Source organism: Brachyhypopomus gauderio, chromosome 20 (assembly GCF_052324685.1).
Source record: "Brachyhypopomus gauderio isolate BG-103 chromosome 20, BGAUD_0.2, whole genome shotgun sequence".
Classification (NCBI taxonomy): domain Eukaryota; kingdom Metazoa; phylum Chordata; class Actinopteri; order Gymnotiformes; family Hypopomidae; genus Brachyhypopomus; species Brachyhypopomus gauderio.
The window spans coordinates 13,707,061-13,732,917 of NC_135230.1; the positions used below are offsets into that span (position 1 = coordinate 13,707,061).

Genomic DNA, 25,857 nt, shown 5'->3' on the forward strand with positions numbered 1-25,857 from the left:
TGTTTCTCTCTTTTTTTAACTGGAGGGGGGTGTCAACTAATGGCAGCTCATCTCGGACAGCTCACACGTCCGTCTGGAACATCACCGATGATGCACCGGTGTATCCTGCCAGAGCAGGAAGAGTAATATACCCTACACCTGCCGCTGCTAATCTATATTTCCCCCACTGACACGCGATTGGTCAGAGGTTGGGGTGGGGCGGGGCGATATGAAGTCAGCCGAGGCAGAGGGAGATTTTACTGCATGCGATGATGCAAGACCCAGTTGGGCAGTGACATGAAGCAGATTGTTTTGGCAAAAAATGAGAAAGGCTCAGTGGAGCTGGGAACATACGTAAGTGATACTTTAAAACAAATAAACATGAAAATGATGGTAAAACAATTTATCCCGCTGGACCTGGTTACATAATCACCTGAGAAAGGGAAAATATGCAGCAAGATGTAACTGACGCCACATAGTAGTTAGTTTTTGTGGGAATAATTGAGTTTTGAACGCAGAGTAAAGCATCAATCTAGACTTCAAAGTAGCAATCATTACACCTGCAGGTCACAACCACACACACACACACACACACACACACACACATATATATATATATATATATATATATATATATAGTGGCTTCAAGGAGTCATTTTGCAGCTAAAGATGCTGTTACTGTTACATAATATGTCACATTACATAATTTCCTGAAGGTTTTGTGATACCAATTCTACACAACCAAGGCATTTACTCAGACTCACGCTGCCATCCCAGAGTAAGAACTGTAGTATTTATAATATCACAATGCCTTGGTCAACAAGAGCTGCAATTTGCACTGAAGCATTTTGACGAGAAAGAAAGACGCTCATTTTGTTAATATAATTTCCTTTTATTTTATTTATTTATTTTTAATCACCGTGAAGTTTCACCCCACCCTCTCCTTCCCATCTTGTGTGCCCATCGAGGGTCCATTGAGCGGGGGATGGTCCTTCTGCCCAAACCCCCCAGAACTCCCACAGCTCCACGGGGACTCCTCACCACAACCATGTAGCGTGCACTGTCAACCGTAGACACTGATCCATGACGTATGAGCTTGTATTTCACAAAGACCACCCTGGAAACCTCAAGACACTTTATAGCAGGTGGTTGCAACTTCTCTGAAACTCAACTCCCCTACACAGAGCCTTCGTGTCTCGTCCAAAGGCAGACATCTTTTTTACCTCCCCTCTGTTTAAATCTTGCCTTGTCTTTCTTCAATACCCCCACCTCCCCCCAACGTTATTCCCTCTCTTTGGCTGGAGTTGCTTTTTCTACACCCCTGGAATGTGTGTAATCTTGCTTCACATGCCAGACGGTAAATCCCTTAGTAGGGAAAACAACAGTGCAGCGAGCTAATGAAAATATGTAAATGATTACAGCATATAGTATGGCAAGCTTTCAGAGGCCTGTTGACAGAAGAACTGATAGAGAGTCAGCTGACTGTCCTGCTTGGCCGTTCGCGCTCATATGGGCAGCATCAAGTTCAGTTTGTTTTAAAAATCCACTTGGGTTTTGATTTTGCCTCAGGACTCTAGAAAAACAGTCCAAGATTTTTTTTCACTCCCTCTTTTGGCGCGCACGTGTTCGCGCGCGAGCTGAATTATACTAGGCTATATCAAACAAAAACACGGAAAAATACAAAAGCCGAACAATTGCTGTTTGAAAGCGACATATGCCGAACCAACTGCTGTCATCTGTTTCACAGTATGGATATGTTTGGCTTTAATGTCGCATTTTAATGTCGCTAAGCCAAACGATGGAATAAACTACACTGTCTACAGTCATTTACAGCTGGCCCAGGCCAATAAGCTCTTCGACGTAAACGCGAACAGACAGCGTGCTGTTCAACCGCAAAACCACCCGCGGATAACTGCGTGTCCCGACAAATACTGCGTCATTTGCCACTAGCCACCGTAATTACTCTGCTATGAGTCCCCTGTCACATTCGCTAAAAAGATGGTCCCATCCACCGCACGGCCTCCAAGCCACAGGCAGCACACGATACTAATAATTACATGTTTATCATTTGTATTTTAAAATGCGCCTTCTATCTTTATTTGCTGTATTTTAAGTGTTGATGTGAAACCAAATTACTTGCATTTGAAGTATAAAGATTAATTGCATCATTCGTTGCAGTTGTCGGTTTAATTTTCGCAGAATGTCTTCTCTGATGCATACACTATAGACATGTTGTAAACTGCTGTGCTATCACTACTAACACCTCACCTTATCTGTCTTTTATGCACCTGCCAATCTTTCTGGTGCACAAAAGTGCACTTTTCTGACCTTAGAGTTTATTCATATAAACGTGAACATTGCATCAGTTTGCTGAAGGCACTAGTATCAGAACGGGAGCTGCTGGTACCACGTGACCATGGAGGCGCTAGTCTTAAACCCCAAGCAATACAATAACACCTGGATACGCAGAACGACCGCTGTGGAAACAGTTCTTCTTCAGGGACATTTTTTCCAGTGAATCCGAACCACATAGAGCATGTTTGAACAGAGACCTGGATACAGCCATTCAAATATGTTTGGTAAACAGTTCTCCAGTGATCAGCTCAGCCACGACGTGCTCGATCCACGCTTGATAAGATCATACTGTCCCGACAGCCAGTCAGCGGAGAATCAGCCACCTTCACTCCTACTTTTCACTTCAATCTATCGCGTAGTGAGAGAAAACTGGATCCTCTAAAATATCTGGAAGGACGCACTTTCAAACTAAAGCAAACCGGTCACAGCCCCGCACACCTGTAATAGACTTCATGGTTTATTTGACCTGTCAGAATCATACTGGATGTAGAAAGCTACAGCCGTGCCACTACAGCCTAGCATCAAGTTCCTTAGCGCTGAACTGCCTGTGGAGGTTTGAATATTACAGCTTTATCTTAAAGAAATGTGTGAAATATTGGAGCAGAATAAACATTATTTTCTATAATGTAATATTAATGAAAGTGATATAGACTTTTAATAAAACACAGGGTGACTGGATTTTCTCAAGTACATACATGAATTGCACACTGTTCATGACTGCTCGGACCGCTCTAAAGACTTTCTGATATAACACACAAGCCATTGGAGCCATCCAGATTACAACTGCCCAGATACCACTACCTTGAATTCCAAAGTAAAAGAGAACGAATACAAGTAACCAGGAAGTGAAGATGTAATAGTTATCTTAGGGCCATAGCTTAGATATCAGCTGGCTGATTATCAGCAAAGCAAACCTACTTTTGTTTAAACAGACTTTCCTGACTGAAAACAACCCTCAGAATCAACACCTCTGACTCACCTCCCTATAAGATACAAACAGGAAGCAACCTGCCACAGCTTGTCTTCAGTAATCAAATTGTTCCTGAGCTGGTGAAAAACAAAATTACATTTTCATTTTTCATTCCATGTTTCCTATTGACATCATCAACACAACGTCAAATGCAGAAAAAGAGAAAATAATTATAAAATTAAGTAAATAAAGGCATATGTCATTTGAGACTCTCTCAACAAACGAGTTCCAGTACAGGTTCTGTGCTGACTACACTTCAGCACAAGTGTTTCCTATGCCTATATGTCTTACAACCCTTTCAGCAGTGTCCACACACCACCTACAGTGTTTCTCACCCCGACCAACAGGGACTGCATTGCCTTGCTATGTGCACTGCAACAAGCAATCGTAGTGACAATGATGCCCCTTAGGCTGGTCTCACTTTAAAGAACACTGTGGGCCGTGCGATGCCTACATGTTTAAATGGAACGGGGATCACAGAGAACATGCCAAAGTCTGGGGTTGCCTATAGGAAAATGGCATAGACAGGCTAAGCGTGACCAAGGAAAGAGCGCCTTTAAGAACATGGCCAACTGATCTCAGATCATCAGCAGCAGCAAAAAACTGTGAGGTGGGCGATGATGGTGAAGGCTTTTGTTGGCACATGGTGTATGTTCTGAGATCAGTCTGCTGTAAGATCCACAATGAGCAACTCTGTGATTAATCTGAATGCCTGATACAAAGGAGTGAAAATCACACAAACACCCGAACAACAGAATAGTGGAATTTCTTCAACTAGGTCTTTCACTCTTAACGCCCACCCCACCGACACACACACACATACATGCACCCCCCCCCCCCCCAACACACACACACACACACCATTAGATATATACACACACATACGTGCATGCATTATTCTATCAAGTTTCAAGAAAACGTGTTTCTCCCACCTCTGCGGTCCAAGGTGGGGAGAGAGAAGAGATTGATCACGCATGCTTCCAGCTGTTTCCCAGAGCTTCCACAGCTGCAGAAAATGCTTCTTTCCTTCTCGTCGTTACCTTTAATCACGAGCAGCAGCCTCCCTAGCAGGAAGGCTTTCCAAGAACAACTCTTTTCCACTGCTGAGTGGACTTTCCTTTGATTATTAATACACTATAACAATGTAAAAAAAGAGGATTGATCATAGACTCATACCAAGGCTTATAATTAACATATAGTTGCATTATGGTGCCACAAGACAGCGTTATTCATTAAAGGATTACACAGTTGGCCAATTCTGGCACTTGTGTGGTTCTCAAATTAACTTTGAAGCTGAAGATCTCCAAGCTCACATTAATAAACCCATGGAACACGAGAACTATTTCTTCCTTAAATTCACAGGTTTCTTGTCCCACAGGCTACATTAGCTCTGGTTTTTGGTGCTGTTTTCCACTATTTTGGCAGACGGACTGGTAATTGCTCTACTGGGCATTAGTTCTCCCAAAGTCCGGTGCAGATGTAGTAATTCTGAAGTGGGAGTTCCCACATCTACAAACCAAAGGGCCAGTGTGGAATTACTTCTCACAGCATTCGGCCATGTGCAATCGGACTTAAACACACACTGTTCAGGTGAATTGAATTCTGGGAAGGTCACTTTCTACAATACGACGCCAGGCAATTAAACAGCAAAATCCCAAACAACCTCAATGTGTTTCGCATGGCTAGAAGTGGCAGGCTAGGTTAGAACACACAGATTGCCCTTCTGGTAGCCAAACCCCAAACTCAGTCACTGCTGGAGGAAGGGAAAAAACAGTGAGTCACTGCACACAGACGTGTGAGTGCTACCAGCTAAGCAGTGGGTCAGTCCAGCTGAGCTTCTCTGAGCACGAGGCAGGAAAAGGAAGCGGAAGTGAGAGTAAACACACTCGAGTGCAAGAGCTGGCAAGGAAATAGATGACAAGGTGCATGTGGGTCAACGTGCAGCGCGACTGTGAGATTGAGATCTTTCGTTTTATGGATGGAGGCCCCCCCCCGTGCTTCACACATGATTTACCTCCAGCAGGTGCCTCACCGCACAGATACACGGATAAGACTGTCTGACCTTTATTGGGACTAGTGGCATGAGTGGTTGCTTGCTTAGGCCAGTACAAAGCACCCCAAATATTGGCTCTACCATACATGATCTGTGGATGTGAAACAGCACCTGTGGTATTGCACACAGGTAAGGACCAGGAGCCGATTTCATGATAACCCACACACATGATTAAATACACTCTTGCAAGCTGAACATTCAGTCCCTCGTGTGTTTGTTTAACTCGTTGTTCGAGAGCCATTGAGCTAAGTTATCCTAAGAGACCACTCAGGGAGATATAAGCCATAAAGTGGAGAGAGCCGTCGAGATAAAGATAAGGGAATCTGCCCAAGTCGTGTGTTACAGATCAGAACAGAATGTTACGCCACTTTCTCGTGAACTGGAATGTGTGGCCCCTTTATGACACTGTACATTTTCTTTTGGAGAGCAGAAAGGTCACCACTTTGTGATGGTTGGGTGACTCCCATGTGCTGTTTTCATACCTTCACTCAGTTCAGAGAAACCTGCTACCCTTGACTTTCCTGAGCTTATTATCCGAAATCCTATTCAGAAATAAATAAGTAAATAAAGTTTGAAACCCTTCATGTTTTCTAAGTGTATGTATGGCAAGATATGTTCGCCACTTCCTGTTTCAGGTAACCTTCTCTGGGGTTCAGCATTGCATTTATTCCTCAGCCAAGATCCACATGGGTAACACACGAATAGGGTTTCTGGGACAGTGATTAGTGAGTGAGCTCAGTCTTTATAAGGTAGCACCTGCCATCACTCCGTTTCACTGGAAAACCAAATCAATTTCTCACCAATACATTTAAAAACCCCTCACACATCTTTCTCTCTCCATCTCTTCCTCTCTCTTTCTTATTCTCTCTTAAGCAGGAGTGAATAAGATTACAGCACGCACCAACATCAGTTCGTTGCTTCTGAAAACCGATATATCCGTAAACAAAAGAGGATGTGCACACTAAGTCTCGCTCTGATATGCCCAAAGCGTAAGTCCAAAGCGTAAGTCCCACCTTTGCGAATGACATCACCACACCGCTCCCTGGAGCCGAGTGAAGGCGGGAGACTGTACTCTGTTCATCACTTCAGAATATCCGCGGGCTGTCACTGAAGCCCTTGTCTCCTGGCCGCTGTTGACCTTGGCTTGGGAAAAGATGGAGTGGTGAGTCCCAGCACAGCTCAGTCATGTTTTCTTAGCCGAGACGCCTCCAAGTCAAACTCATCTCTTCTTGAAAGTCTGACACAGGTCACGCGTGTTAGTGCAGCCCAGGCTAAACCCTCCCTCAGAGAACTGAGGAGAAGGACCCACTGTCTCTCCAAACTGTTTTGCTTCACCAGTAATTGACTTCTGATGAGCCAGTTCTTTGTGATGCAGTATAAGATAGCATGTCAAGGGACCTCTTCACACTTACACAAGAGCAGCTCCCCCGATCCAGAACCATATTATAACCATCTATGGTAAAACCAGAAAAAAAAGCACCAACTGACCTGAGGTCAGATTTACAAACTGTTTCCTCAAACTACCTGGGAGCTTTTACTTAAGCCCACCAACTAAGCTCTGCTAATCCTATTAGCGCACAGTGGCAAGGCCTTCCACGCCTATGAATCTGACACTTATGTTAACTGAAGTAGAATGATGCAAGCCAAGGGATGCAATTCAACTGACTACATTTTACAGTTTACAGTTCAAGACAGAAATGATGATTAACACAGAGGTCAACAAACAAAGTTTTTCTCTTAATGTTCTCAAATCTAGAAGAGGCACATTTTTTAAAGAAAGGCTGGTTTTACGAAGCTTAAGAATAAACCTTAGTAATTGTTAAATTACTAAAACTACAAAATTCCTAAAAAAATTACTTAAATTGTTAAATTTGAAATTTGTTTGGGGCTTGCTCACTTAAAGGCATCTTGGTGTCTTCATCCTGAGAAGCCATGGCAGGTTCAGAAATGTCAGTGCTGACGGATAATATAATTATATGTGTTCTCTTTCCTTCACCTGACCTAACATGGATTAGCCAAGCTAACGAGACAGAGGGGTCGGAGAGGTGAGGTTGAAAGCCTCCTCAGAACGAAGAGTGATGAAGTCCGCTGAACCGGACCAGAGGAGCTTCACGGTCTGCTGGACGCTCTCAGACGGCAGACAGACGCTCCCCAAAAGAGATAAGGCAGAGACCGAGGGAGGACAGCAAAGACAGCCTGGAATGGAATATACCTCTTTGCTTTGCTTGTTATCTAATGCCTAACTTGCCCTTTGACCTTTGTTGTGTACATCTGGAGTCAATGACAAGTGACAGCACGCCAGACGGACAATGAATGACAGGTTGCACTGTTAAAAGACAGGAAATTAACTGTAGCCATTTTAGGATCCATCATGTTGTCCCAGAAAAAAGAAACTTTTAGGTGTTTTGAAGCTCTTTGTGGCTCTGTAGGAGACGATCAAAGAAGATTTTGAGGTGACAATAACGAGTTCTCGTACCTATAACCCACAGTTGGGAAGAATTATGTCATCATGGCTTAAATGCAATATGATGTAGTACAATGATAGTTAGGGTTAGATAACTGATCATTAGAGGTTCAACTCCAGAGCTCCAAGATTTTGCAAAAACATGTAAAAACCACCTATAAAACTGCAAAGGAGATAATAGGGCTTACACGTGCCTGGCTACACCCAGAACATCGTAAAAAAAAAGCTTTACAGACGTCTTCTCAGAAAAATCCATGTATGAATAAACAATGAAAGGGTCTGGCAAGAAATCATGAAAGTATAAATCATCCATAACTGTCGCATGTGTATTTTCATCAGCAGATGTTGCCCCAATACGCTAGTCTCAAGAGACAGTTTACATGTCTCACCTTAAGCAGCAAGAAACAAAACTGGTTTCACATCAGTAGCTTGTGCAACCCTCTTCCAGTCAAACAAAGAATGTCTTTCTCTGGTGAGACCTCGGCATAAAGGCCAACATAATCAGAACAGCTACAAAGATCCATCTCTGGTACACACACACACAGCTGACAAGAGCAAGCTTCCATCACTCTTTAATAAACACATACATGTGCAGATCATTAAAAAAAAAAACAATCATCTCTGTGCACGGCTCATCTTAAAACATTCCCATGAATCCTGGAACGAGGCCGGGCGCTAAGTGGTCAGGTCAGCAAGCTGTGTTGTGTCATGTAACGGTGACCTACTTACATGACGAAGTTGTACCGCAGGGTGCTAATATTTCTTTCTTTTTGCCATTTGTTTACAACAGCAGGAAGGCAAAATAATAAGTAATATTTCAGCAGCAGAAGAAAGAAAGATAGAAAGAAAGAAAGAAAGAAAGTCGCTGTGACTGATTTTCGTGGTTAGCTCCAGGATGTGGTTCCACTGTAAGACTTCACTGTTTATCATTAACTAAACAAGTTACACAACGGCACATGCTCCGCTCGACAAAAATCGGAGCTGCATCCATTTCAACAGACTCTCCCGCCGCAGTGCTCCTGTACATTAACATCTGCAAAAGCTGTTTGATACCAGATTTCCAAATATGGTTAAAATTTCAAATTACTTGTCAGAACCGGCTGAAACTGGATGGCTGTTTCTAATTCTGTAACAAAAATTCATATAAAATGTCACTGTGTGTGCGCTGCACGTGTGTCGATGACAGTAAAACATCCTGAGAGTGGTAACAGAATGACAAGAATGACGGTCTGGTATTTGGCCCCAACTGATTTGGCATTTGACCTCTTGACCTTAAGATACTGGATGGTCTGAAAATTACAAATGCACGAAAAATCTAATGAAACACCATTCTGAAAGGTTTTAGCATCAAGACTACGTGAATGGTTCAATCTTTACAATGGCATTTAAATAACAAAATCTGTCTTGCTTGTTAAAATATTTATGGGAAAGTCTATAAAGGCACCACAGCTTGCACGTTTTTACTGATGTGCTAAGACTTGTGGGAATTAAACAGCTTTAAATAGCGCTCCAGATCACCAGTGGACATGTTGTAATGTGCAGTGTCATGCCAGTATAGACAATTAGATACAGCAGGGCATCTTTAAGCACACAGATACGTTAATTAATACTTCACAAAGCAAACACTAATCAACTCTGCCTGGCATCCTTATAAAGCCAAACTCAGCATGATATTTTCGGTAAGTGCACAAATCAAAAACACGTTAACCAGGGCATCTTCCCAAAAGCTCCAGAACTCTTCTTCAGTATATTCTTCAAATGACATAGCAACTGTTGCTCTGAATGTAGAAGTTAAGATGCTATTAACATTATCATCTTCAAATGAGCCCAGACTATAACAAGGTTGGAGATATAACCGTTTCTTTCTCTGCCTTTCCAAGACTGCCCGTCTTGTCACACCAGCCTTTGAGGCATTTCCAGATGGTCCATGCTTTTCCCAGCAGTGGAGCGGCTGCAATCGCAGCTAAAACGTCCGTGGGCAGCCCCCAAGGAAAAGGGCCTCCTTCTGGTCTGGAACCAGCCTGTTTGCAAAGGGGAGAGACAGAGAAAAGCAAACAGCCGTTGGGCACCAGCTGGGCACGTCTGGAGACGGGGTGAAAGTGCACGTGCTGCCACACACAGGAAGGGGTGCGCAAGCAGACCGCAGCAGGTACGGGAAGACCCGCTCCTCGAATAACGGGAGGAATTCCTGACTTGTCTCTGCTGGCAGGCCTGTCGAGCTGTCACTGAGCTGTCTGCTGGGGTCAGTATGCGTTCTGAGGAGAAGCCACATTGCAGGTGAACGTGTCGGGACAGGGCAGGACTCCCCTAGCTGCCACAGCAGTGGTAAGAGTCTCAGTAAAGTTGTGTAGCAGGAACAGATTTTGTAAGGTGATACACTTTAAAATGTGGGATTACGGGAATCTATCTGGGACTAATTTAATGGACAAATTACATGCAAACTGGATTTCTTTAATTGGCCCTGTCAACCAACAGATAGAGGTTTGAAAAAAATGGACCTAATTCTACATTTGGTTTATGGGGCTGAGCCATTGTGTGCTACTCACTAGTATAAATTGCTCTTTTAGCTTAACTTCGGCATCCATGACAGAAAGTGTTAGGCCTTGACCTCATGAGCACATCGGAGCATACACACTGGTGTTCCATCTCGGCAAACCAGCTCCTCTCTGAAGGGGCCGTGAGTGTGAAGGTTAACCAAGCACACGACGCTAGTGGCTGAAGTGCTGTCTAATCCACTGAGGTACTGGGACCGAGGGTCCTGGAATGCTTCGAGCGTCACTGCAAGGCAAAAACCAAGCCACATGGCTGACTACATGATGGATGAAAAGTTTATGCTCTGGCAACCTAAGAGCAAGCACTCTCTCTTCTGTCTCTTTCTCTCTCTCTCTTTCTCTCTCTCGCTCTCCCTCTCTCTCTCTCTCCATATCCCTCCAACCAGTAACCTGGAATCCAGGCTATTCGCGCAGCAAATCCCGCCAGAGAAATGACAAACTAAAGGATTCTGTTTATACGAGCACTAATAGCGAGAAGCTTATGTGAATATAATCCCCCGATCAGAGAACACACTCGGCGTCTGGATCCAAGACTGACTATCGACACCCAGAAGCATGTTCAGGACGCCACCGAGTTCAACACTTCACACCTAGATTTCTCATTTGTATTCTCAAAGGGTCGGCGTGTGAGTCTGAATCGTGAATCCCTTGCCCTGTAATTTATTGGACAATCATCAGCTCACAATTACGTTCACATCAACACAATGTGCTTTGAGCCTCACAGATATAAGGAAGTCCCATCAAAACAAAATAATAACGATATGGTAGCTATTCATAGCCTGGAGTTTTCCAGTGTTTTGTCTGGAGTAATCACATCCAGATCAGTCCCCTTCTCTCTTTCTTTATCAGCTCTTTGTGAGCAGGAGACCCACCATGAAGAGAAAGTTTAATCAGAGATACAGATGTCTCTGAGATTCTTCTCAGGCGCTCATTTCTTTCCCAAGTAATTTTTCGGTTTTGCTTTGCTTCATTTTCAAACTGTGACCGTGGCAGCGTGAGCCAAAGAAAACTGTATGGTTTCCCAGGCACAGATCACCAGTTCCTCTGGGTCCTCACCACAGAAGCATTGCTCCGAAACTGATACGCGGCTTGCTGTGGCCCACCGTGCAGTCAGCAGAAGACACAGAGTAACACAAAACAGACAAAGCTCCAGAGTTAACCAGGGAAGCTCTGTAGTCCAGGAGACGTCCAGGACAAGGAAGCAGACCGTTCCTCTTTTCCTGCACGTTCCAAGACTAGACAGCACGCGAAAGCGAACCACCTGTAGGAAAGGAACCACTCGGCCTGCAAAGGCGAAAAGCTTGAGATTATGAACAGCCCGAAGATGGACGGAGGATCGCAGAACGCTCCTCTTCTTCCCAAGAAGGCAACGGTTTTTTAGTGGCCTACTGACATTCTGCCTTTCTTTTTTTAGACCTCTCACGCCTTTTCTTTTCTCTCCCCCCCCCCCCGTCCAATCCTGAAGAATTCACAGTTACTACAGTGATAAACTCGAATGTCATGAGCCTCCCACCAAAGAAGTCCAAAGGAAAACAGACGTCGCCATGGCGAACCCCACCTTCACCCGCTCACACCTTACCGATCTGCTCAGTCTTACCCTTATACTCTGATTATAAAGGGCGTTGCGTAGTCACCCTGAACTGAGCATCGTACACGGCAGATCGTGCCCCAACTGCCCCTCCCCAACCTAATACAGAAGCGTTTGGGAAATCCCTGTCATCTCTGGCGAATTACTGAAGCTGTTGCCTTGTACTGAAATCAGAATTGGATGTCAAATATCTGACGTGTATGTTCATAACACTCAAAATAATGTCGAATTGTCAAAACGATCATAATGTTGTCAGGGACTGTGTTGACTCCAACTTTCCAAAGATGTGCTGTTGCGCTCTGCATATTTTCAATTGCACAGCTGTCAGAGTCATTGCAAAACAACATTACATCACTCTGCATCAATCATGAGTGTATTTTAAAAGGTGAAAAACTCATTCCGGATGTGCTATAGTTGCACTGCGTTCCTCTCGCCTTAGCCTAGAGAACTTTTATCTTTTATCTCTTGTGCAGTTCCTATCCCTTTGGTGTTGGTCTGCCTTGCTATCAACTGAGTGCTGGAATGGCCTAGGTCTGCAACCCACTGTAAAAGCACTTTCACAATCCACCACAGCCAGTCAGGACACAAACGTCTGCAGTAGCGCTCGTACCAAAACCTCCCTATCACCAGAAAACCTGTTTCTTCTCAGTTATCTTAATACGGCACGTCACTCTGGAATGCGCCACTCGTATGTTAGGCAAACAGTTCTAACACACTAGCCACGTTCCCCAGCACACACACAAACATACACACACACACACACAAACTCATGTACTTGCATTCAAACACATGCCCTTTATTTTGGTTGCACGTTCCATTTCCATGAGATAAGGCTTCAAACTGCTTCCAAGTAAATCAAAAGAAAGAGATAATGTCTTTTGGCTATGAAAAACACTCTAGCGAACTTGAATGAGTCAGGAAAAAGTCATAACAAAGCAATTCAACTCTACTAACATCTGAACAATGTATGTGATATATTGAGGACTAATCAGATGATGATTACAGGGCAGTGAGAAGAGACCATTGCCTTGTTTTAAAATGTATTATCAAGATATTACCAATAATCATATCCCACATTTCGCATGATGCTTCATGAAGGACCATCATGTAGGGGTCCCGGGGATCTTAATTATGTATGATGTTTGATAAATCACCACTTAGACAATCACAGCTGAGACATACACCAGAAGACTACAACACCTATAACTCATCTCATTTGAAATAAATATGGTTCAAGTGAAGGACCCTTCTATGAGAAATATAGTCAAGCACAACGTCTCACCTCACAAGGAAAACCAAAGGAAATGGAAATCCATTCAAATACAAAGGTCACAAAGAGTGACAGAAATTAGTTGTCATGGAAATATATAAAATGGCGGTCATAGCAATATAAAATGTTCGCTTATGAAACAGTGTAAGTTAATGGCGCTGCACTGGAGGCAGGTTGAATGCAACGTCTTTAACCTGCGTGTGCTAGTCTTACGTCTGCGTTTGGGTTCACTGGTTCTTATTGAACACATATGGTACACAGAGCAAGGCATTAAAGTTAAAAAAAAAAAAAAAAAAAGCAATTACTAATGAAACATCTGAAAATCCAGAGTCTTATTCCTGAATCACCACTGTCACCAATATCACCAATAGGAACTGAATTTCTGAAAGCCTGTGCTGCATTAAGGTGGGAAAAGTTTAAAGGCGTTCATGATGTATGCTTGACAAGCAGGCAAAATATTGGTCGGGGGTTATTAGCTGTATTAGCATTAGCTGGGAGAAGCATTACATGTGTGTGAGCGAGCTTTCACAAGTCTCACACCTTAACACTACAGCGAGTGTTAAATGGGATCACCATCCAACAGTAGCTGGGACAAACACACTGTATATCAGTAGCAGTGAAAATGTGTGCCCCAAGGTATTCACGTAAGCACTTTGAGATTTACGATCCTGTCCAAGCCACGCCCCCTCCAAACATGCAGTGGGACTGAACCACCACGTTCCTCTGTTCCACCTCTGCAGACCAGTCTGAGTAGATGTGATTACACACATGATCTGTTCTCACTATGGAGGCCTGGCCCGAACTAAAGGCTCACTGGCATAACATTGATACAGGCTGATCTAAGATCAGTTTCACAAGTAGGATTAGCAGGCGAGGGGTCTGGCTTTGGGTCAGGCTGTAGTAGAAAAGCAGTCTCTAGATGTGTTACAGATGAATCTGGGAGTCAGAAAGAAAAGGAAGAATACTTCATCAGTCTCAGGCCAGGAAGCCAACAGACTTTATTTATGGGAAACAAATGTGGAGGATGAATAATTTAGAGGGAGAAAATTATCTCTCCAAGACAAAGATAGGCCAAAGCATGCAGATATGTATTCCACGTGTGCTGTGGTACCATTTTGATTTAGGTTTTACAGGCTCGGACGCATGCCTTCATAATCAGTTAAGGATCAACACATAGGGAGGACGGCATGGTGTGCGTTTGCAAGGTTATGTGTGCGTGCGTGCGTGCGTGCGTGTGTGTGTGCGTGTGTGTGTGTGTGCGTGCGCGTTTGTGTGTGTGTGTGTGTGTGTGTGTGTGTGTGTGTGTGTGTGTGTGTGTGTGTGTGTGTGTGTGTGTGTGTGTGTGGCGGAAAGGAGACGAAGGGAGAGGGACTGTACGCGGGGTGGATGCTGAATGGCTGAAAAAGAGAAAGAGCAACAAGTAGAAACAACAATCATTTCTTATCTTGTCTCTTATTTGTTGTCTTGTCGTCCGCTCGAGACAACACGGAGTCATAAGGTGCGCGTGGTTAGTTCAGGAAAGCAGACGAGCCTATTTCGGGTGAACCTTTCACTTTACTGCGCCGTACACAAACAACACAGACATCGCACAAGATGAAATGCGGATGGACCGGCCGCTTCCTTTCGCACATTAAAACACGGTTCCTGAAGTTAACCACAAGTCAGTACACAAAGTATGAACAGCCTGGCGCCGAATACGAAATATGCGCGTGTTCTGTCAAACCAATTTCCTCACAGGAAACAGACACGCTGCCTTTTGGTGGGGTATTACAACTCATCGGTGGGGCAAACAAAGCTTAGATGCAATATCTCTGAGATGTCTTGTTGTCTTGTAAATATTTTTTTAACATCCACCAAATTGCGGCCGAAGCTTTATTGATTTGACAGTTGCAGCTCTACAACGTAAACCGCAATTTCAGTTATTATTTTCAGTCAATTAAAAATACTCACAAGGTAAGAAATGTGTCTGTCGAAGAACACGGAGTCTCCCATTTCTTCGCGGAAATCCACATAGAAGACTCAAAAAAGCGAGAAGACGGACGCAGACGAACTAACCAAACTCCAAAAAAGACGTAAAGGCACGCGAGGCGTCCTGTGATGTTGGCTTGGCATCAATGCAAACTGCGGGATGGGGGGGGGGGGGGGGGGTGTAGTAGATCAGGTGCGCAAAGCCTTTCAGACATGCATGTGGAGTAGCCTTAACGACAAGCGACGTGCTTGTAGCTCTAGATCCATGTTCTGTGGCACAACGCGTTATTCTACCGGCCGTGTCACTCTGCGCTCTGTCTGTCGCGCGCGCGGATCCTGCGATGCTCAGCTGAACTTGCTGAGAGCAGCAGAGGAAGCTCAGAAGAGCCATAGGCGGAGCTCCGCGAAGGACGCTCCCGAAGAGAGTGAGTGTGTGTGGGTGTGTGTGTGTGTGTGTGTGTGTATGTGTGTGTGTGGGTGTGTGTAGGTGAGTATGTGTGCGTGAGTGTGTGTGCGTGTGTACCTGTGTGTGTATCTGTGTGTGTGTGTGTGTGTGTGTGTGTGTGTGTGTACCTGACTGTGTGTGTTTACATGTATATATAAATATAAACACACACAGTGGGGTGGGCACTTAACGCATACTGGAAGAGAAACATGCTTATCTGAAAAGATGTGACTGTACATGTCGTTCGTCACTAAGGCGCCAAAAAAATCGAGATGAGACGATACAGCGATGATACATGTGTTAGGAATGGGCTGGGCATCTTTATTACTAGAATTGAAAAAGTATAATTTTTATCATGATTCTGAGGCTTTTACAGGTCATGCACTGGATCTTTAGTTGAAACTAGCTTACATGTACAGATGCGGAGAAACGTGTCAGTGTGACATTAAACTGGGGTGTTATACATTCAGCAAAAGTTCAGTTAAAAAAAGATGGTGCCATTGATCTGAAGAACCAAAGCTGTTTAAGCACGTTCCTCCTTGTAGAATATTTTATTCTCACTCTAAATGTGAGTGAGTGATTATGTGATTTGCAGTCCAGTTCCATGAGGTGCTTAGCATGTAAAACATAATTAAACAACCCAATTGGCTTGTGGTTTTATTATTCTAATGAACATGAAATGCTACTGTCATACACAGTGAATAAAACAGAATAATCAGAATCCTACAACCATCATATATCAACCCACTGACCAGTTCTATGGAGGCTGAGAAGTTGAATTTTGACTGCAAAAATAGTTGTGTCTACTTTTGAGTTTTCTTCCAACTGTTATGTCACTGTAGGTTAATCTATCGCCTGGATAACACTGGTATGATCCAATGAGCAAGCAAGATTGATATGAAGTGATATCCGATTGGTTTGCAGCGCAAATGCCTTTGTATTAATGTTCCATGGGATGCCAAATTGTATTTTATCAGATGTCATCCAGCAAAATCAGAAAATGCACAGATAGCAACTTTGCCTCTTCTCACGCCTTGAGATCAGAGGTCTCGACTGAGTTGTAGCGTTTACTAATCTGGAGGAGAGCTGGAGCGCATTTGCCCAGAGAGGATCAGGGGGGGGTTCTGAGAACGGCCTCCCTGGAGCTGTTTATAATGGAGGCTCCAGATTTATATTGACACGAGTTAATCAAAACCAACGTTTGCTGTGTGTTAGGGAAGCACATGTGGGCCAAGTTCACGCTGAAAACAATCGTGACCCCAGCAATGCGGAGTATCTAAGGCATCTAAGGTGTACCTGTGATGAATGTATATATGCTGTAGCTATACTGTACATTACACGATAATAACATATTAACAATTTTATTATCGCACTGTTCTTATGTATGTATTCACAGCATGCATTGGGGTTTACTTGTGAACACGCACGAGCGTACAGCAGAATGGACACGCTTGTTACCAGCCCCGAACGCCAGTAGCAGCCATTTCCAAGCGCGTCCTCTCCATCAAGTTCTTGGGCCAGGGTTTTTACGAGACAGCTGTGCAGTCTTGTCCTCTCAGAACACACGGGGGCTTTTCTCGCGGGACCCTTGGCAGTTTCCCGCCACCGCGCTGCCTGTCCAAACCTCCGCAACAAAAGGAGACGTGACGCATTTCGCCCTCTTTTTTTCTGAGGCGAATAAAAGAAAACATGGCGGTTTACAACCAGCTCTGGCAGTAAACGTGAGGTTGATATCAGGGGAGTGAGTACACATACCAGCAGCTAAGGGTACTAAGGCCCTTTTCCACCTTACCGTTAACCAGCCTGGGAAACGTTAAGCGTAATTCTAACAGCCGTGAGAGAAGCTGTATGACTCCTGTATCTCTTAGGTAAGAGTAACTAGGAACTAGTGGTGAGACAGGCACTGCCGACATGTCTCTCTTGAGGTCCTTTGAGATGTAGGCCTGACTTGACTTATAAGATCGAGGTTAAGATTTGGTGGTAAGGAGCTGCTCCTGTGTCCGTCAGCGAGGAGGAGGCCGGTGTCTCCTAAAATGGAGCTGGGTCAGAGCAGCGGAGTCTGGAGCACACCCTCCTCTCCCGCCCGTCCAATAGCAGGAGTCGGCGGCGACGGCGGTCCTATTGCGTATACGGCCCGCCACGGAACTTTCCAGAACGTCCAGATGTGGCGCATCACGACGGAGTCACTTATCTCCCGTGTGGTGGCTGTGTGCGAGTGGACCGCCTCCCGGTGCTGGCGGAGAGGAGGTGGAAAGATATGGGTCATAGGTCAGGAAAGAGCCCCAAACAGCAATGCTCATCAGGGGGGGGGCAAGTGTCACATGCTTCGCTGAATGCAGTATTAAAACTGCAAAAGTTTGCAAATGTTCTTTTAAGACATCTTACTGTCACGCACTACAACCTCTGTCACAGACTCATCAAAGACTTAATGAAATCCTGCCAGACAGCTCAGCAAACTACTTTAGTCTCTTCAAGGTGGAACGTGTGATATATACACTACACGCTATCCTAAAGATGTCTCAGCTGTTCTCTCGTTTGTTGGTCTGCTGAAGCCTTGCTGCTCAAGCTGTAGGCTGCAGACACTGTAGGACATCTTTCCCTCCATCCGCTATTCATTGTTTTCTGTGAGCTAAGGAGTTTCATGTGGCACCACAGAAAACACCAAAAAACACCGTAAGACGAGACCATAAAACCAAAGTCCCACCAAATATGTTTTTGTTTTTTGGGTTTTTTTTTTTCCTCTCACCAAACCCTTCGCCTCAGCCACGTGACATTGAGTGCATTTATAGCCCCGCTTCCATTACAAGAAACCAGGACGGATTTGCGAGAGGGGGGGAGGAGGGGAGGAGGAGTGGAGGGGTGGAGGGGTGGAGGGGTGGAGGAGTGGAGGGGTGGAGCGGTGGAGGAGTGGAGGGGTGGAGGGGTGGGGGGGAGGAGGGGAGGAGGAGTGGAGGGGTGGAGGGGTGGAGGAGTGGAGGGGTGGGGGGGAGGAGGGGATGAGGGGTGGAGGAGTGGAGGGGTGGAGCGGTGGAGGAGTGGAGGGGTGGAGGGGTGGGGGGGAGGAGGAGTGGAGGGGTGGAGGAGTGGAGGGGTGGAGGGGTGGAGGAGTGGAGGGGTGGAGGGGTGGAGGAGTGGAGGGGTGGAGCGGTGGAGGAGTGGAGGGGTGGGGGGGTGGGGGGGAGGAGGGGAGGAGGGGTGGAGGAGTGGAGGGGTGGAGGGGTGGGGGGGAGGAGGGGAGGAGGAGTGGAGGGGTGGAGGGGTGGAGGAGTGGAGGGGTGGAGGGGTGGAGGAGTGGAGGAGTGGAGGGGTGGAGGGGTGAAGGGGTGGGGGAGAACACGCAAGCGCGGGAGGAGCAGAGAAAAGTGGCGAGAGGTGATCTCAGTCCTGGGGAATGCGCTCACGTCGGGTGAAAGGGGAAAAGCACTCTTTTATTGAGCCTATCGTCCACGAGGCCACAGGCGAGCGGTGCGGTTCCGCTCAGGACCCGCCGTGCCGTCGGCGCGAGAGGAGCACGGGCGCAGCACAGACGTGAGACGCCAGCGTTTACGACGTGAGCACGTTTGTAAACAGAATGACAGTACGAGTCCTATTGTGACATGGCAGTTGTGACAGAGAATGTCATTGAGTGAAACTAGCCACTTCTCTTTTTTGAGTGTGTGAGAAGAGAAACACTGGGGATTTGGTTGTGACAGGAGCATCAGAGCAAACTCCTACAGACAATTCATAATAACATCTCCATTGTAAATGCGTTTTAGTGAACGGAAACATTTATGTTTACACATTGACAAATGCTACTTGCACCCATCAGCTGTGACTCATTCTCCTTTAGGAATAAGCCAATGGGCTGAATGGTAGTTTACTTTCACGCTGGCAGGGATTGTGTACAAATGAACTAGCAACGAAGTGTTAACAGCAACTCCATTGTGTGTCATATGCTGTTACTTGTCTAAATGACTTCAGGGGGTCGATTGTTAACCCACCGATGCAATACGGGTTTGTTTCTGGACCTCACAGGTACACAGGATGTACAGAACCGTCAGGTTCTTCAGATGAGGTCCAGGCTCAATGCTGTAGCGTAGAGCTCAGATACTGTCACCTCAAGCAACCCATTACAGATCGCAGCACAGCAAGATTTACTACTAAGATATCACATCTATCACATGTTCATCTACATGTCCTATTTCTCGTGTTGTCATGCAGAATCGGAAGCGTGACTTAGTTTTCCTAAGGATGTCAGATAAGACGCATCAGATAAGCCAGCCATGTGATGTCGTGGTCCCAATGGGAATTATCTTCAATGAGAGAGTTGCGCAGTTGTGAGTGTTCACACACACCGATCAGAAGTGATTTTCATAGCTGTCATAAATATTGCGCACGTAAGCCGACGTTTTATATAACGCAGCATTAAAGGCTAACTCACGTTGCATCGAAAGACAACAAAAAAATAAATAAATAACACATAAATAAATAAATGCTTCTCGTCAGTCGCGATCCCTTGAGAAAGGAAATCACTGTCCCTTACACGTAAACAACCGCCGTCGTGATTCTTCAGATCAACGGCCATCTCGCCAGCCTCAGCCCATGGAGTCCACAGTGTTCCCTGCACAGCAGAATTCACAGCAAATAGGTCCAATATGTTCATTCACACTAGAAATTTGATTGGCAGGTCAGGGAAGTCGGGGGGGCTGACCCAGGTGAGGCGTAGCACCATGGCACGTGGAGGACGCGGAGGAGGGCGTCGTGACTGGTTTGAACCCCGGAGCGTTTGCCTGCACGAGTGCACTGCCTCCCACGCTAATGTTCTATGAGACGCAGCCTGTTGCCATGGCGCTGCCGTTCCATCACCCGCGCTAGTGAAGATCATCAAACTTTTGGTGAGCTCTGATTTATGAGGGGTGACGGAGGAGTTGTAAATAAGAAAAGCTTTTCATTAAATGATTGATTATCGATTATTGATATTTACACCCTGTTTCTCTGGAGACCTTGTGTGTTTCGCCATAGTTTTGAATATTGAGTCTTCTACACGTTTCTGCGGAAGCGTTCCCCGGATCGGCGCACGTGGAGCTCCGTGAGATGGGTCTCGGCGGCCGACGCGGCTTCACGCAGGCACGTGATCAATGAGCAACGTGCCGTGTTGTCTGAAGGGGGCGTGAAGCACGCCAACACCGCGCTACGAAGTGGCAGAAATGTGTTCCACAGAGGGATGAGTCACAACTCACTGTCTTCAAAAATGTGGGTTTGTAGGACGTCGGGAGAACGTTACCTACAGGAATGCATGATGACGGTAAAAGTTGGTGGAGCCGTGATTAATGGTTTGGGATTATTTATTATTAATTACACCATTCCGACAATTACACCATTTTCGCTAACAATTTGGGGAAGACCCAGCATTACTGTGGTCCTGTGCACAATGTGAGGTCAATAAAGACCTGCACAGACATGTTTGATGTGTAGGAGCTCCAGTGACCTTCTCAGAGAACCTGAGCTCAACCCCACTGAGCAGCTCTGGGATGGTCCAGAACATCAACTGCAAGCCAGACCTTCTCACCCAGCGCTAGTGCCTGACCTCACCTCGTACTCGACCATAGTATGACGTCTCGTTCCTATGTCATTATTGGAGCTTAAGTTTGACTATGACTGTTCAAACAAACGCTTGTGAGTTTTCCTATATGGGGACTGCTCTGGCTTAATGAGCCTATAAAAGTGTATATCCATCATTTGTTTACATATAGACATTAGTAAATTAATACAGAGGTAGCCACACACCTTGCCAAGTGTTATGTATGTAATTTGAAGAAGCTGATATAAATCAAATCAAATCAAATCAAATATATTTGTATAGCGCTTTTCACAACACATGTTGTCACAAAGCGCTTTACAGGATTTGCAAGGTTAATGTGACGGGCAGGGTGAGCAACTAAAAAGGAAGCGATCACGCCAAGTCTCAGGGAAAGAGGATGGTTTAATAGAAAGTGCGCAAACCAAAAACCCGTGACATTGTTCCAGATGAAGGAAATAATAACCAGCAGTCAACTGGTACAAAGACAAGACATATATAGACAAACAAACGACCCTCAGGTGAGACGGATCACGGGTCCCGACCACCTGAGGGACGAACATCATGTGACCAAAACAGGACAGCTGCCGCTGTAGACAGGGGCGACCGGCAGGGGGCCCCCCCACAACGTGACAGTTAACAATACTATGGGTCCAAATCCCTAATGAGCAAGCCAAAGGCGACAGTGGCAAGGAAAAACTCCCTAGATCAGGGGTGCTCATTACGTCGATCAAGTGTCGGTCGATCGCGAAGGAATGTGCGTAGATCGCGTCACATAAAATAGTAGTAGATGACCTTGTATTTTGATTGACATTCACGGTAGCCAATCTGCAATCCACTCAACAAATTACGTTCGCCGCGCTCAACAAATTACGTTCGCCGCCACCCCGGTAGATCTTTCTGACTTGGTCATCTTATAAGTAGCTCGCAAGCTGAAAACTGTGGGCACCCCTGCCCTAGATGGTGGGGAATAGGAAGAAACCTTGGGAGGACCAAGACTCAGAAGGGAACCCATCCTCCATTGGGCGGCCCGTTAACACACAATTTACACAAAAACAAATTATACAGACGAATACACAAGTTACAAATAAATCACACAATCAGGCTAAGTATAAGGTAACTAGAATGAAAGTTCTGGGTGTTGATATTGTCAATGTAAATGTCTTATGATGAACGCCAGGTTTTCAATCCATGTCAGAGCGATGATACTGGTATTGTAGGCTCCAACTGCAGTGTTACTCCCCAAGTGAACCTCGGAGATATAAGCATTTAGACCTCGACACAGGACGCTTGAGGAAGTCATATGCTATCTCTGGCTGGCATGCTAATACAGCAGAGCTGTGGGAGCAGGGCACAGGGCAAAGAGGGCACCTGGGCATGGCTGGAGAGGGTAGATCAGAAGGTCAGTACTCAGTAGGACGTCAGTACTCAGTAGGACGTCAGTACTCAGTAGGACATCAGTACTCAGTACTCTCCACCTCTCATCTTCTCTGCATGCGCTACTGTTGCCCTTTGGAGCTGAAATAACGCTTGAGTTGTGACACACTCCACAGTGAAAAATGTTTTATTGTTTTAACTTGAAAAAATAAGTGCTCTGGCTGAATTAACATTTTGATTTCAATGAACTTCGTGTAGTAAGCACAGCGGCAATTATTATTCTGTTAAATTTCAATGAACTCTCAAAATTTGGAGGCAGCTGGGGCCCTTAAATTTTCAAGTTAAAGCAACAAATCATTTTTACAGTGACTTGCTGACAATTGTAAAGCTTCAAGAGACATGAGTGGAAGTGAAACATTACCTTTTATAGTTAAGTACACTGTATGGAAAATAATTCAGCTTCTCAAATAAGGCAGTGCGGTCAAAATTCCTTACTATAATCCTTCAGATTACATTATTTGTTAAGGATTTGAAGTAGGTAATCTGTAACTGAATACAGGCTTTGAATTGGAAGTAACCCGGCATTCTCAGGTCCACGCTCTGACACATTGCTTCTGGGTCAGGCCAGGCTAACAGATAAGAGCCCAGCAAAGCAACGCTGTGGGAATGTAGTGGAAATGCCCGGTATGCTGAACAAATAAAGGCGGACTCGGACATCAGAGGATAGCAGGGAGGGGTGGAACTACTACTACTACTGCTGCTTCTCTCTCTCTCTTTCTCTCTCTCTCTCTCTCTCTCTCTCTCTCTCTCTCTCTCTCTCTCTCTCTCACTCTCTCTCCCATCCAGGTCATTTTACCCTACAGACGGCAATGTTCGGTCATTACAACATGCTTGTAATCTCCCACAAAGTCCATCTGCGTACACAACGCGGCAGCACAAATAAACGAAGAGCTCCGGACGTTAGCGCCACCGTCTGGGCCTTGAAACGCTCCAGTGTTTGGATGTGAAGGCCCGTCTGCGTGTCGCTCTGTGTCAGCGCGCTGCCGCACACCTCAGCCCCACGAGCGCGCCTGCAGCGGAGCTCTCTACGAGCTACACACCCAAATATTTACACGATTCTAAACAGCAGGCTCTGGTAACCACGTCTGCCAACTCTGAGGTTCCTAGAAGAATAAAAGCAACAAAAAACGTGAAACGGGAAAGAACAAAAACCTGTAGCGCTGTCGTTCTCAATTCATCACATCATCGTTACGGTGGAACAGATGGAGGCCGAGAACACGGCGATGACATCACGGCAAGCGAGCCGCTCTCGTCACTGCCAGCTCATGATGCGATAAAAGACGCACTCGGGGTTCTCATGTCCGTGTGTGTTTGGTGAATATGATGAATGAGCTTTAAATGAAGCCGTTTCCTTTGGTTTTTCCCCAGTAATGAAGTCAAACAGACAATGGCCTGACTTCTGTTGGTTGGCTGGCTTGTTCGTTTTGTTTGTTTTCCAGCAGGAGAGTCTCCGTGGTTGAGAGGCGAGACAGACGGAGACAGAGGAGGAGAGTGAAGAAGCCGTGTGTCCGGCCTGCCCCGGCTCTTGGGGAGTTGATTGAGGTATGCGGTTGGAATCTCAGCTCCACTCCCACGGGTCTTCCTCCTTCCTGCGAGTCCTCAGTATTACTCAGCCGGCCCGGGCCGGTCCATACTCTGCTAACATGACGTTCGTCGGGCCGAACCAGGGAAAGAACTGACACGTGCTCTGACCATGATCAAGGTAGGAATGCTTCCATGACTGTGTTACAGGTCATGTTAGCGACCGCTCAGAAATGTATAATAACCAAAGAGAACATCGATCGATGGTGCACTGATTCAACAAGCACGCACCACGCAAGGTTACAGTGTCCAGACGGCCCAGAGCCCCTGCTAGCGCGCTGCAGAGGAACCTTTGTTAGCTGACCTCTGTCCCCGTCCAGCCTGAAGAAGGAGCGCACGCCTGCTCTGTTTATGCTACTACGCCCACTCAGACATGTTCGGCGGGCATGTTTACAGGGCCCGCTGGTCACCGTGGCAACAGCCACAAGAGTGGTGGGGCTGCGTGTGTGTGTGTGTGTGTGTGTGTGTGTGTGTGTGTGTGTGTGTGTGTGTGAAGGGAGGAGAAGGAGGAGAAGGGGGGGGGGGGTGTTCTGACATTTACACTATATGGGCTGGTGCATCAGGAAAGTACAATACACTTCAATTCCACTCAGTGAATCCCACACTAACGTCTGGATCCAGCTTCTCAGCACACTTGAAGGGGTGGATACCAAACTGGGTGCACAATAAATCATTTCCTCTCAGAGTGGACTCACGCACATTCAGATACATAGAGCACCTAGCAGTCTGAGTTTTAGAGTGTTATACCATGGGCTTGAGAGAAGCCAAACGTCCGTTAGTAAGTGTTACCAATAAACACCGTAGAAGCATTCATACAGCGACACACCAGAGTGTGCTGAAGGATTCATAAGGAAGTCTTTTCAGTTAGGTACCGACACCAAAATGTTATGTCATTGTTGGTCATGTTAGTGGTTTACGCTAATCGTCACTTAGTAAAACCAAATCAGTCTGCTTTTTGCACCTTAGTTGTATCATTTTATAGACCATCCCACAGAATATAGCCAGCCTTCCCATTTTGACTCCATCAAAGCTCGATTAAAAGACGACTCTGCCCTGCTGGTCTGCTAATCCTGCCCAGGTGTGATACCAAGCAATCACACACACACATACACACACACACACACACACACACCCACACACACAATCACAGGATCACTTTCCCACGGTCCCATATACTGTAGTGGGACCCTCCTCTTCAGGATGAGCCAATCAGAACACTTCCTTACACCTTAGCTCTGGTCTAATTATGTGCAGACCTGGCTTTTTTCATATCTTCCTAAAACCTCTTAGTTTTGAATTGCACCCAGCAATTACCCCTTACTTGAGGCAAATTACTGTAAAAAAAAAGGCTAAACTGCTACGGTGAGAAACTATGTGTGTGTGTGTGTGTGTGTGTGTGTGTGTGTGTGTGTGTGTGTGTGTGTGTGTGTGTGTGTGTGTGTTGTCTGTGTCCACTGTGACTGAGCTCACTCTCCATGGCTTAAATAAACCTGTTTGAAAAGTATTTTTTAAACTGAAGAATATTCTTACTTTCACAGCATTAGCAGTGACTGACACTACAGTCGCTCAGACCAAAAAAACGTCAACAGGCAGCGCTACCAAAGAGACGACACAACAAAACAAGAGTGGACTCGGTGG

The 25,857-nt window shown here is 45.6% G+C and overlaps 1 protein-coding gene across 2 annotated transcripts in view; it reads right to left on the reverse strand.

Annotated features, from left to right (window-relative positions):
• LOC143484019 (rho GTPase-activating protein 6-like) overlaps nucleotides 1-25,857 on the reverse strand; it is a 71,365-nt gene that overhangs the window by 22,891 nt on the left and 22,617 nt on the right. The window contains exon 1 of one of the 2 annotated variants that reach the window (XM_076982447.1): nucleotides 15,182-15,537. The exons of the other annotated variant lie outside the window; for it this stretch is intronic. Within the exon in view, the coding sequence (XP_076838562.1) occupies nucleotides 15,182-15,223 (42 nt within the window). The 5' untranslated portion in view covers nucleotides 15,224-15,537. Of the gene's footprint in view, nucleotides 1-15,181; nucleotides 15,538-25,857 lie in introns of those variants that run through there. 2 annotated transcript variants of the gene reach the window in all.